Genomic DNA, 14,393 nt, shown 5'->3' on the forward strand with positions numbered 1-14,393 from the left:
GCATCAGAGAGGAGACGCCCGCTGGAATAACTGGCTCAGATTGTCGAGGAGGCAGAGATGGAGCTGTCTCCGACAAAGATTCATGGTCTCTGGAAGACTCCTCCAAAATTGAAGATGGAAGGGACTCCGAAATTAGTGGAAGCAGTATTTCAGGCTCTTTCGCCTTAACGGGAGCCTTCTCCTTTGTTTTCTTTGCAGATTTAGGCAAGAGGGCAGAAGCTGATGCAGCCTTCTTCGAAGAGGTTGATTTATTCGCAGCTTTAGTGGAAACCTTGGAAGTAGTCGCCTGAGGAGAAACGTTCCAGTCTGACCGAGGAGTAGCTGAAGAGGAAGCTAAGTCCATTTCCGATGGTTTAGTGGAAGACAATGTAAGTTCCCACAGATGGTATTTCAAGCACTGTTGCCTGGCTTTCAAAGCCACTTTGGTGAAGGCTTTGCAATGATTACAGGATCGTGTAGAATGGGAGTCACCCAAACAAAAAAGGCAACAATCGTGGTCGTCGTGGTAAGGAAGTTTCCTAGAACAGACCCTGCAACGACTAAATGGGCCTGAGGGGGACATAAGATGATCCTAACAGGTCTTACTAAAGCCGCTGGCGATCCGGAGAAAAGGGCGGGAAAGTCCAAGGCAGCCAAGTTAGAGGAAAATCCTAAAGCGAAATCCGTAAAAAGCAAGTCCACGTCAAGGGGAAGGACAGTTCACGTAGTCAGTTCAAAATCCGGGTCGGAATCACGAAAAATTCAGTTAGAAAAAGATAATTTTAAGGAGCTCGAAGCGAGAGGTTCCAAGTCGCTAGCCGGAAAAATGGAACTGGGGCTTGAGCGGGCGGAGCATGCGCGGTATAGGCAGCCTTAAACTTTGTTACTTTTCTCTTAAAGCTCGAGAATGTTCCGAGAGGACCAACGCTGGTGCTGGGTTAACCCTTTTGTGTGCATTCACAGACCACAATGAACCTGACTTTTTCTTTGCCACTATGTTGTGGATGCCACAAGTTTCAAAATTCTTAGGGGTGTATATGTACACTGCATACTTTGTATACTGAAACTGTGTGCATATGAACATTTTCTGTAGAAATAACCTACTGATTTCTATCCGACAAACTTCCCTGAAATGACAAATATCCAAAAATCCAAAATAAACACTGTAGTAGCTTAGTGGGGCTTTGGGCCTTTTTTAGCTTGATCACTTACTCTCAACTGCTTTGGAAACTTCTCTAAATTTCAAGTAGCTCCAGCATGATACAACTAATTCCAATATGATCTAAAGTGTCAATAAACTACCTCACATGCAATTAGTTACATGATGCTTCAGAATGTGGCCTGTGTGGCTAAAACAGAACTGCAAAAATAGCATGCTTTGTTTAGATTTGTTAGTTTGGGTCTGGAACATTTTCTTACCTTACTAAGTCACTAGGTTTTTTAAAGCTCTTGGGGCAGTAAGTACAACAGTTGGCATATTTTGGCTCAGCCTCCATTTCTGCATGCTTGTCTTTGATTTCGCTAATTCTGTCCTTTTCTGCAGCAGATTGGACAAGAACCTTTTCAGAGACAGTTGCACTTTCTTGGGGTCTGATTTTTGCAAGTTCAGCTGTTTCTTCTTCTGTAAAAGTTATGACACCTGGCCGAGATTTTCTAGAAGTATTCCTCTCAGAGGTCTCTTCTTCTTCTTCTGCATATTTACATAGAGATCAGTAAGATGTCAGATAATACTTTTAGAAGCCTATTAAGATAATCATCTAATGTCTTCAATAGTAATGAAATACGAAACAGGCAATATGCAGGTCCTCTGAATCGCCATGTATGTTCCACTCATCTATAAACACAAACAGTGAGGTTGATTTCCAGTTTCCCTATCTTCATGTTATATACTATGGCTAGTATCAAGGGTAAAATAATATTCTACTTCTTAGAAAGAAGAAAAGGTAGTGCTGGTTCATAGTAGTTGTTAACATCTGGAAAAACAGTAGCTCACCTCCTCCTGCTGATTCTCCAGCTGTTGCTGCTGTTGAAGACACTGTTTGATGTTTTTTCATGTGCTTCTTGCAGTGAACTGTGGTTCTAAAGCTTTCATCGCAAAATGGGCACTTATATGGTTTCATGCTCATGTGGGTTGCCATATGTCTAGTAAGGCTTCCATTAGTAGTAAAGGATGTATTGCAAATACTGCAGCTGAAAGCTTTAACTCCTAAAGCAATGAAAGCAAATCAGAAGTATGGGTTTTTCTGGTTGTCTTAATAAAATCTATTCCTCTAGGTACTAGAGGCATATGCACCATGTATGCAGAAATTGAAGAAAAACAAAGTGCATTTTAAGCTGTAGTGCTAACTATATGGAAACAAAGTTCTAATTTATTTTACAAATATGGTGATGGCCTAGAGATTTGGTTTTTTTTTTTAAAAATTATTTATAACATTTGAAACTCACCCTCTCTTGAAGGAGGTATACAATTTGTCCCAGCATTTCTACCTATGAAGTAGTCTAAACAGAAATATATCAATACTGACCACTGAAAAATAAGAGTAAGCTTCATGGCTGAGATCTGAAGGTGACTCCCCCGATTTCTAGTTCAGAGTCAGTACAGTTTACAAACTAAACTATATAAGTTCTGGTTTAGACAAGTATCAAAAAGATAGGGCAACCAGCATGTTTAATCTATGTTAAATTAAAATTATTAGAAAAGTACAAATTTAAATAAAAGACATCTGTGATAATCATCATTTATATCAGGGGAGCTACAAAGCCTTCTCATTGGTTGGGTGATACCAAGAGCATTGCCTCACCACCTGACATCACCAGGTCACCATGTGCAACGTCAAATGGAGCTTCTTTACCTAGTGCTTTGCCCAGCAGCCTTGCTTCACACAGCGAAGGTACTCCAAAATACTCTAAGCCAACACTTGCAGAAACTAACCCATCCCTAGCATCACAACTCAGCAGGCATCTGCAAACATCAACTGACAGAAGGTGGCTTCATTGCGCTTTTCTCTTCCCTTTTAAGAAAAAGAACAAAGTATACTGGGCCAGTATTTGCAGATGCCAGATGAGTCCTAGAATCCTCGGCATGCTGGCTGAAAATATCTGGCTTGGTGCACCACTTTCCTTCCATGACAGAGAAACACAGGGGAATCCCTGCTCCTACAGCAGGGATGGACATAGTACAATCCATGCTACATAAGTAAAGAATAGCAAAGTGTGCTGCTTATATACCACCCCATAGTGCTTAAAGCACTGTCTGGGTGGTTTACAATTTAATTATGCAGGCTACATATTTTCACCCAAAGAGATGGATACTCAGTTTACCAACCTCAGAAAATGGAAAGTTGAGTCAATCTCAAGCCAGCTACCTGAGCCTTGGATCGAACTCAAGTCATGAGCGGAATCTTGACTGCGGTACTGCAGTTTATCCAGTGTGCCACAAGACTCCTGTAGCTGCTAATTGCCCACATGAGCTCTCTGCACCTCCTCAAACATTTTTTAAATGTTTAAATGTCTATATGTTTTTGGGTTTATTGTTTTTAAATTTGTAAACCGCCCAGAGTAGACCTTTGGTCTAGATGGACAGGATATAAATCCAATAAATAAATAAATAAATTAAAGATACAAAATAATTTGATTCAAAACTTTCCTTTGTACCGTACAGGGGCTATGGGAGACAACTTTGCCATGTTCTACCCTCACATCCATCACACCATACACTCAAATTTTGGAGGGATAAATTTAAAAAAATATTGGGTGGGGCACAAGATGCTTTCTCCAGTTTTTTAAAAAATAGAATATAAAACCATTTGCAAGTGGGCAGATTGCACAAGTTGTGCTCCAAGGTCCAGGTGGTGGGCATATGTGGTCTCTGGACCTCTGGAAACACACAGTTGCCCTCAGGGACTGTTTCCACATACCTCTGTAACTACCAACCCACACACCCCAAATATATAGGTTTTACTTCAGAATCTGGCCTAGATGTCCTCTTCTGATTCCAGTAAACACATAAAGGAGTCTGGAATATGACAAGATTAAAATGGTTTTGCAGAGAAACCAAATATTACCAGTGATTTATCACCTGTATGTGTCTTCTCGTGAGATTTAAGAACTCCAGAAGAAACAAATCCTCTGCCACACAACTGACATTTATAAGGCTTCTCCCCAGTATGTGAACGGACGTGCTGCTTCAAGTGGCTGGATTTCTTAAAACCCTTATTGCAGTACTCACACCTGTTAAAATGAGAATTTACTTTGAGTAAAAGGAAGGGATTGCTTTGATGATTACCTGTAAGAAAGTGCAAAGTGTTGTCACTGTTCCTGGGTTAATGTTAAGATGCAATGTGTATAGCAACGTATTATACAGAATCATGCTCTCCATTTTTACTGCATTAAAGATTCCTCAGTGACATATATCCAGACTGTGCATCCTGTGTTTGATCACCCCATCTTCCAGCACCTTTATGTGTGATATATACAAATTTTAAAAGCCTCCCACCTTCTAGGCCATTTATTACTTATTACCTTTCAGTTCACTGCTGTATCAGGTGCAAATCTGCTAAAACAAGCGGTAGAAAGCTAGTTCGCAGTATCATATGGGCAGCCTTATTAGAAATAAAGCTCAGTAAAAAGCAATACAGGCGTCCCCAACAAACACATCTTGCTCAGCAGTAAAGCAAAGCTCAGCTTTTACAAAAAGGGGCAAGAGCCGTCAAAGCATTGCTACTGTTTGTGCATTCTTGCTTCAGAACTAAAAATCCTAACAAAGATACTGACCAGCTGTCTTTCCTTCACTCTAACTCTGCCACAAGCCATCAATACCCAGCAGCTGAACTGCTGGAAGTCTTAATCTTTTCCTGCCAACAGCGACATTAAAAGGGCAAATTACAAAGTTCAACAGACCTGTAAGAACGCTTGCTCTGATCTTCATTTTCTTCCAAAAACTGGGAGCGTTGAGTATGCAGCTCAAGTTCTTGAGACTGATCTTGAATCAGGCGGGTAGTCTGGAAATCAAACAACAATCTTATGCTTGTCAACACGAGGCAGAAATTAAGCTGAGTAAATGTGATGAAAGAACACTGAACTCTACATTCAACAAGCAAGGCTACAAGCCCTGAGCACAAATGTTTGTTAAACTTCTGTATATTGGGAAAGGGGATGTTTCCGATTTAGGGGACTCATTGGCATCATGCAGGTGGCTTATCTTTATAGATCTTGGTCAGCCCTCATTTTCTTTCTCTCCAACTGTTGTGGTAATGTACTGTTCCAGGTTCTTGTGGAAATGCTAATGGTGTTGCCTTGTTCTTGCAGAAGCCACCCCCAAATGTTACACAGCACTATAGCTGCTAGAACATTTCAAAGAAAAGAATGTGATAGTTGAGCCACCAAAATCAAGCATGTACTATTGTCATCGTGGATACCTACAGTGGCAGCAAGACCACATTTTGAAGAGCCATGAGGAAGCTGTCATGAGCATTAAAGATAAGCTACCCTATACTGGTGACATATCATTTCCTCCAAAACTTGAACTAAGATACGCTACTACTTGTCCTCTGTCATTTTCTACTATCATTTGATGAAGACAAACTGTGTTAAAAAAGAAAGTTTCTACATTTGACTATTTGACCCATGAAGAAATTCTTGAGGTCAACAGGCCTGTGCCTACCCACGCTCTACAGTAAATAAAAGTACTGGTATTATCATTATAATTCTTGTTTTTAAATTGCTATGGGACCCTTTGCAGTGGTAGAGTAGGCTGAAATGCTTTACATGAGTACCTTCACTCTTGAGCATCCACAATTTTATTAACTGAAAAACTTCAGGAAGTGAACAGTGCAATAGTAATACATGTTTGAAAGGAACAAGCTGCAGCATTTTTACCTCTTTACTTCGTATTTTTTTCATCTATGGCAGAGATATCATTGGAAGAATACCAAACAATTCTCCCTGTGGCAACTACCACTGGTCTCATTTAAAATAAAGCTATATAGCAGAAGGGTTGCTATCATCACATGCTACATTACCCCAGTAGACTTCCTGAAAGGTGCTGCTATGGACATGGAGACTCTCAACATAGTGGCAACTATTCACAATTGGCTTTGTTATATGAAGGCCGTCTTTTGCTATCTTGTTAGGGGGACAGGCATGCAGCCCACAACCTGTTGTGGGCTGGGTAGAAGTTCACCCAAAAATCTTAATTATGGTCTGGAGGTATTGCTAGATACTGCCTTGTTACTGTGGGCCCAGGAGGACACCAGCAGTCTTTAATTAGCTTAGGCTGCCCCACAGCAGAGGTACCTCTTACAGAGTTACCTTGACCACATTATTAGAGCTCTGGTACATTCTAGGATTTAATATTATAATGTACTGTAACTAGTTAGCCGTGACTACTAGCTCATATAATTTGACAGGAACCCATATTTGACTTTAAAACCATGAACTTTTTAAAATAAATTATAAAACGGGGGGGGGGGGAGACAACTTAAAACTTTTCAGCAAATACTTACTACATTAATAGCATCTGGTGCAGGCACTTGAAGGAGATTTGGTTGATGGTAACTTGTTGAAAGAGCCTGAGATTCAAGGGTGCTTGAATCTTGAAGTTGTTGTACTGCTGAAAACTGATTTGTCTGATTATACCCATCATTGACAGAAAAACCTGTCAGAAACAAATATGAAATCCCCCCTTTTTATGCTGTGTGCCATTCAGATATAAAAACTACAGTGTGATTAACTTACTGGCCAGAATCCAAATGATTATTTGCACCAACGTAAGTTCAATGGAGTGGCAAATTAGTTCCCACTTGAATTCTGCATCATGGGATAAGTCACACAACCAGTGCATGACTGGAAATTCAGCAGGAAATTCCAAGTAATGTTACTGCACTTAAGCTGGTATAAATATTCATTTGGTTTCCTTACAATTTTTGCAAAATAAAACAGCCCATTATCTTCCTCCTTTTGTGTACTGCTATGGCACTAAGGTAGTGTACAGTCACATCTAACAAGGAATTTATAACACAGAAAAGTAAGAATCATTTCCTTTTCATCTGGAGGAAAGCAACAAAAACAGAAGTATTCTGAACACATATGAAGTATTCACAAGTAAAATTACTTACCCTCAATTTCCCTTCTTGTGTACAATGTTCTTTACAGAGCACAATTTGAAGTTTGCATTAAAAGCTTTAATTCAGTCAGAGCCATTCAGTTTTGAATGTATTACATTCAAGCATGTGAACCAGCTCCCTTTATATACATTGGCACAATTATTTCTACAACTTTATTACAAAAGTACAATACTCAGTAGAAAAATGGTAGATATTATAAGGTGTGCATCTGTGTCTGACCTAATACAAGGAAAATAATCACATCAAAATCAATCCCAACTCATTCATATTTCTGCTATCCACCTTCATGTTCAATATAAATTATTTCCTCTATTACATAATGTAATTTAAATAATGAAAACAAGTATAGAAAGTACAGAAAATCAAAGTCTTCTTTTGATTTTGAGTTCCAGACTTTACGTTTTGATGGGTTTTGCTTGCTGTACTCCCTTTTCCCCGAAAATGAGGCCTAACCTGAAAATAAGCCCTATACTAGTAGGCTTTTCAGGATGCTCGTAATATAAGCCCTAGCCCAAAAATAAGCCCCAGTTAAGTGAAACCCTGACCTCCACCATTGTGCAGCAACCAGAAGATGACATGACTGTATTTGAATAAATGCAGATGGTTGTACATAAAAAAAATTCCCTGAAAATAAGCCTTAATGTGTTGTTGTTGTTTTGGAGCAAAAATTAATATGAGACCTCGTTTTATTTTCGGGGAAACAAGGTACAACCTAATTGAAACTTGTTTGGTTGCAGTGTGGAAGAAAGCCAGTTCTATTTTGGAGATAATTCACTATAAGAATGATCTCCCCATGGAAATTGCAAGGGCTCCCAGTGCTAGCATTAATTAGAGATTTATTTGTTTATCTTGGCATTTTCCTAATAGTATACATACAGAAAGACAGACAAACATATATATTATTTTAAATATTTTTACCCTGCCTTTCCCCTTAAAGAGGACCCAAGGCTGCTTACATCCTTGAAAGACAATATTTAAAGCTGAAAACAATGGTGGTTTACATCATAAAAAGACAATATTTAAAGCTATGAATAATGAGTATAAAGAGGCAGCTTACATCATTAAAAGACAATGTTAAAACTAAAACAATAAAGCATGAAACTACTAAAAAGGAACAAAAATATCACTATGAGAGATGATAAACACAAGTAGTACTAAAGACCCAGTCGAAGCACTGATACATAACAATCTATCTGAAAGTCATTCATGTAACCAGCCATGTAGCCAGTCACCCATGTAGGCAGTCACTGAGAGAAAGCTTATCTGAAGAAAAAGGTCTTTGCCTACTTTCAGAAGGATAGCAAAGATGGGGCCAGTCTGGCCTCCGGTAAGAGGGAGTTCCAAAGTCTGGGAGCAACAACAGAGAAGAGTCTCTCCTGGGTCCACATCAGATGCATCTGTGAAGGTGGTGGGACTGCAAGAAAGGCCTCACCTGATGATCTTAACACTCGAGCCAGCTTGGGCCCTGGATACCTGAAGGACCGTCTCCTTCCATATGAAGCTACCCGGCAGTTAAGATCTAGCCAGGGGGCCCTTTTGAAAGAGCCGTCCCTTAAGGATGACATTTCGGCGCCAGGTCAAAACCTTCCTGTTCCAGAAGGTTTTTAATTGAAACAATATTAGCTGTGGGTCTGATGGCAATTTATATATATATAAAAATTGTATTTTAATTGTTCAGAATTTTTATTGTATTTTAAATGTTGTAAGCCGCCCAGAAACCTTTGGGTAGTGTGGGCGGCATATAAATAAATAAATAAATAAATAAATAAATAAATAAATAAATAAATAAATAAATAAATAAATAAATAAAGTGGAAGACACAGTCTTTGAGACAACTTGGACCCAGATGAATTTAGGGAGATACAGGTTAAAACCAGCATTTTGAATTGTGCCTGGAAGCTAACTGGCAGCCAGTGGAGTTGCTGTAACGGGGAGCTGTGTGATCCCTGTAACCAGTCCCTGTTAATTATCTGGCTGCTGCATTTTGGGCCCACTGAAGTTTCCTGACACTTTCCATCAGCAACCCCACATAGAGTGAGTTACAGTAATCCAGGCAGGAAGTAACTAGGCCATGTATAACAGTGGCCAGATCAGATATCTCCAGAAACAGATGTAGCTGGCATACTAGTTTTAATTGTGCAAAATGCACTCCTGTGTTTTCAAGCAAAGTGTAATACCATTCACTACAGGCTGCATCCCTATTGCTTGGTCTGTCTTTAGAATTACCAAAAGCACCCTGTCTGGTCTGGATTAAGTTTCAGTTTATTCACTCTCATTCATCCAGTCCCAACACTGATTCAGACCTGAAGCAGCTTCCTCGGATTTAGGTGGCAAGGAGCGGTACAGTTGGGTGTCACTGGCATACTGGTAACACCAAACCCTAAACTCCAGACAATCCCTCCCAGCAGCTTCATGTAGATGTTAAATAACATAGGCAAAACAGAACCTTGAGGGACCCTACAGCTATACAAATTCCATGCATCTTCATGTAGTATAGTCCTTTTGAGAAAAGGCCATGGTGCCCCAAACTGGAAAGCTATGGTTAAGGATATCCAAACAAACTAGGATATAAAGTCACAGTTTAAATTGCTTTGGAAACCATTACCCATGGTACAAAGTTCAGACTTAAAAAGCAGACGTTTTGGTTTGCAGGAAAAGATGAAGATCAAATACAGGATGGACGGATTCCCTAAAGGAAGCCACAGAGTTGGGTTTACAAGAGCTGAGCAGGGCAGCTGAGAAGATATTTTGGAGATCATTCATTCATAGTGTTGCCATAAATTGAAGGCAGCGCATAACAACAATACTCATACAAATAAACATAAATAATGATAAATATTGAGTACTGGCTTCTTAGCCTGTCTACTCATCCACTTATAGTAAAAGAGGAAGCAAGTGAAAGCAAAGGTGTAAATACATGAAGCTTGTATGTATCCTAAATTTTAAGTCATGATTTAATCATCCATATATGGCCAATATGTGGTACCACATGAAGACACATTAAAAGTGATGCCACTGTTCAATTTTTATTATGTTTTTCCCCATACTGACAGACGAAGAAGTTAGGTATCAGGAACAGCAGTAAGACACTACTGTCTCTCACTCTGCAAACTTGGAAACAAGGAACTGAGAAATCAATTCAAACAACAAGAAACTTCATTTGTTGTTTTTATGTGCTGTCAAGTTGCTTCAGATTTATGGCAACCTGGTGAATTGGTATTCCTGAAATAGGAATTAATACAAAATATTTTCCCAGATCCAGATTGTTTCTGTCTCTCCTGAATATAAAACAGAAAATGCAGCAACCTTTGAAACAAACTTTTAGCATCCAAAGTGTTAATAAAAGAGACAGAAAATGTAGGGAAATTTAAAAATAACTATATTAGAGAAAATGCCAACAATAATGTTTGTGCACATGGGCATACACAATACACCTACAGATGTATGTCTCTACATTCAGATGATAAAGAAAAGGACCAGACTATTAAGCCACGACAATGTCTATGATTCTATCTGATCTCAATGGTGCTGGATAAATATTTAATATAAAATGGTGTTCTGTAGCTATGAGTTCTTGTTTGTTGGGGTAAATCATTCTGTTGCCTGACTTTGCAAATTACTATAATAAGCTTTTAAAAACAGAAAATGAAAAATCAGAAAATGAAAATTTGTGCATTTCTACACTTGAGATACTTCAAATATATGTTGTAGCTAACAATAAATAATGGGAGTGACCTACACTGCCAGCAGGAAGAAACAGTCTAATACAAAAGATCCAAAGTGACTGTATTTAGAGGGGGAGGCACATCCTCAATTTTCCCCCACTTCTTCCTCCAGAGGCAGCACCTCATTATCACATTCCATGTCATTCCTGTGAGAAGACATTAAGGGACAGCAAGCAGGAAAACCAGAGCTGAATCCATAATTAAACAAGATATAATATGAAATTTGCATATGAAATCAACAAGGAGCGCCATTAAAATAAAAAATATTTTAAAATGTTTTATTGTATATTAAAAATAATACTGTCTGTAAGTACAAAGAACTAAAAAAACAGTGTGTGTACCTTTAATTTTCCTACCTTGCTAGTAGACAAAAAAAGGAGAAGGAAGCATGAAGTAAGTATGTATGACATATACAGTATCTATATATGTCTATATATATATTTACCGGAAATTCAAAATTTCTCAAGGGCTCCATCAACTTCAAAGTATGGGAAATCTGCAGAGGGTTTTCCAAGTAGAATAGGAATTTTGTGCAATACAGATTTTAAACCATGCTTTGTGCCTAGCATTTACTGAGTAAATTACTGTCCCATGAGATGAACAGACAAAAGAGAAAAGTTTCTTTTCTATGACAAAAAAAAGTTGTCTAGAAAATTATAATGAACTTAGATTTAATTATTAAAGAGGAGATGAACTGTACTAATGATCTGTGATGCAGAAATCTACAAGTCCTGATTTCAAACACAAAGCACCAGAGTCAGTTTTGCACTCAGTGTAGTTGCTGGCATTCTTCTCTGATACCTGTTCTCTTATCGCCTCCAGCACATCCTTCTAGACTTTTCCAAAGAAACTCTGGTTTCTTTCACAAAGAAACCAGAGGTAGGGAGGTAGGTGTGTGAAAGCTTGATCCAGCCCACTGAAGAAAAATCCTAAACCTTTAGCTTCTACACAAATAAGAAGAGTTTTATCCACTTTGATGGTGAAGTTATTTCACACACACTGACCTCCTTCGGTACCTGTCATGAGATTATGGGACAGCAACAACTATTACAGTTGCATATAGCATTACAATAGCAACAGAAACTCATATTTATATTTTTACTAACCTTGTGATAAACCTTGCTGATCAAATGATTGCTGTGCTATTGTCTGCTGCTCAAATTGATTTATATTCTCTTGCAGTGCATGTTGTGATGTTACAAATCTATCTGAAATTAGATGTACAGGTATAAACCATAGGGAAGAATTAAGCACTTTAATAATTACTACAATGCTTGAAATAATTACAATTACAATTGTTTCTCCAAAATGAAACAACTAAATGTTTAACAAACTGGGGAAGGAGATCTTTAACAAATATGTTTAAAATTCTAAATAGTAGATATTTTATTGTTTTAGAGACTGTAGTGACTGTAGTGTTTTCTTTGTCCTGAATTTTTTAAAAAACCCTGTTTATAGCTTCTGCTGGAATACAGAATTTTGCATTTCCACTATGGTAAAATTACCCAGGGCATGTGATGATAACACTTACTAAGGACATTCTAATTTGACAATAGTCTACCAATTTCCCCCTGACTTTCATGTATGTTAGCAAAATTAAAACCCAATGCATTCCAAACGAAAGCTTTAGGGTAACCCTTACCTAACCAATCTTCTATTAAACTGATAACACTGCTATGGGTTTGATCCAAACTGAGCTAGTCAGATTAACTCACACTTTAGTACCACTGAATTCAATGGGGCACTCTGGTCATGACAAATATAAGCCCCATTGTTTTTAGTTGAAGTACAATGGAACTAACTTAGTCTGCATCCAACATTATGCATTTTGGGTGAGTTGAACATTTACCTTCATCTTGACCCAGTGACTGATCAGTCAGTTGTGTCCTCAATCCTGTTTCCTCTGTGTCTACAACTTGTTGTTGGTCTAAATCTAAGATAGCTTCCTGATCTGTTGTGACACCTTCTGTTTGCTGGAGGTCTTCACTTTCAATCTCCACTTGCATCTGAGTAGAAACATGAATGCTTTGTTGATCTACTGTTGTATCATCAATTGACGCAGCTTGCTGATGCTGCTGCAGCTGCTGTGCAAGCTCATATCTGAAACAGGAAGAAAAGATAGCTCTTGCATGGTCAAGACATTAAGAGGACACTAGGCCATGCTCTGAATTGTCCATATTAAAAACCATGGCAATAATGAAAGCAGCTTTGTTCGGGTTTGGTTTCCTTTGTAATTTAATCTAATTCTTAAATTCTATAAATCACACTAGCTATTCCTATAAAAAACATAACATAATATATCCTGCCCGTCAATAAGCTCAATGAGAAACTATATCAATAATATAACAATCCCACACCCATCAGAATACCATTCAGATACATGTACTATTATCCATTCACATATACACATCACTCATACAGTACTGAATAGTAGAATACAGATATAAAAATGTTTTTCCTCTTTTCTGTACAATATCCTACCGATAGCACACAGTTGCTTCTGTACCAAACCCCTTTAAAACAGCAGTTTAAGTTAGAACAATACTTTGGAACTGTGCTTTGTGAACCCCTTATCCTTTACAATAAGAAAATAAACCATATCAGTTTATTCAGTCTTACTTCATAAATCACTGTGGTAAATAAACATCCTAATAATTCATTTGACAATTGATATCAAATTCACTGGTAGATCCTTTAGAATTCCACAGGTAAGAACTCCTAGATAGAACCTGCTATCAATAAAACTTCCAAATGCAAAACTATGAAACAAGTTTAGAAAATTGAAATCCACATACCTATGTGTTTTCATGTGTTTTTTGCAGTTTAATGAGGTTTTGAATGTTTTTTGACAATATGGGCACATATATGGTCGAAGATCATTATGGATACCCATATGCCTCCGCAGACTCCCACCTGTTGTGAAAGCACCATTACATATAAGACACTTGAAAGCTTTTAATCCAGTATGGGTTCGAATATGTGCTTTCAGTACTCCAGCAGACACAAAGCCCCTTCCACACTGGGAACATTTGAAAGGTTTCTCACCAGTATGTGACCTTTTAAAAAAGGAAAGAAACAAAACCAAAATCAAAGACTGACAGGAGGGAAAGCAAATGTATATTAGGTCTGAGTGATCAAGTTTATTAATTTAGTGTTGAGGGCACTATGATGAACCTCAAGTTCTCAAGTTTTGCTGCCAGAAGTGACGGATGAAAATTGACCATACACTCAGAAGTGGAACCTATAACAAAAAAAATACAGTTCAAATCTCTCTTATTCAGCATTCCAGAGATTTCACTCCATATTCTTTCCCTCCCACTACCCTACCTACCTACAATCACTCAGTATTTTGCATCTGCTAAGGATGCTTACTTTCTCAGTAGACTGTTTTTATCTCTCCTCTCCACCTTTAGGTTTCCTATACAGTAAACACCGTTAGGTTTGCTGCTTCCTTCTCTAAACCTTTGGGCTCCCACAAGTCTGCTGGTACTCTGGATGATGCCTTCTGGTACTCTGGATGATGCCTTCTTGCTTTCATAGGGAAGGGGACCCGGAGAATGAGTTG

At 38.3% G+C, this 14,393-nt stretch overlaps 1 protein-coding gene across 1 annotated transcript in view; it reads right to left on the reverse strand.

Annotated features, from left to right (window-relative positions):
- The window catches only part of ZNF236 (zinc finger protein 236), an 83,303-nt gene that overhangs the window by 34,267 nt on the left and 34,643 nt on the right, over positions 1 to 14,393 (reverse strand). The window contains exons 14-21 of the mRNA XM_072998728.2: positions 13,624 to 13,884; positions 12,678 to 12,928; positions 11,935 to 12,036; positions 6,483 to 6,634; positions 4,879 to 4,979; positions 4,058 to 4,209; positions 1,973 to 2,185; positions 1,399 to 1,669 (exon numbers count right to left, since the gene is read on the reverse strand). Coding sequence (XP_072854829.2) covers positions 1,399 to 1,669; positions 1,973 to 2,185; positions 4,058 to 4,209; positions 4,879 to 4,979; positions 6,483 to 6,634; positions 11,935 to 12,036; positions 12,678 to 12,928; positions 13,624 to 13,884 — 1,503 coding nt within the window. The remainder of the gene's footprint in view (positions 1 to 1,398; positions 1,670 to 1,972; positions 2,186 to 4,057; positions 4,210 to 4,878; positions 4,980 to 6,482; positions 6,635 to 11,934; positions 12,037 to 12,677; positions 12,929 to 13,623; positions 13,885 to 14,393) is intronic.

This window comes from Pogona vitticeps, chromosome 4 (genome assembly GCF_051106095.1).
Source record: "Pogona vitticeps strain Pit_001003342236 chromosome 4, PviZW2.1, whole genome shotgun sequence".
Classification (NCBI taxonomy): Eukaryota; Metazoa; Chordata; class Lepidosauria; order Squamata; family Agamidae; genus Pogona; species Pogona vitticeps.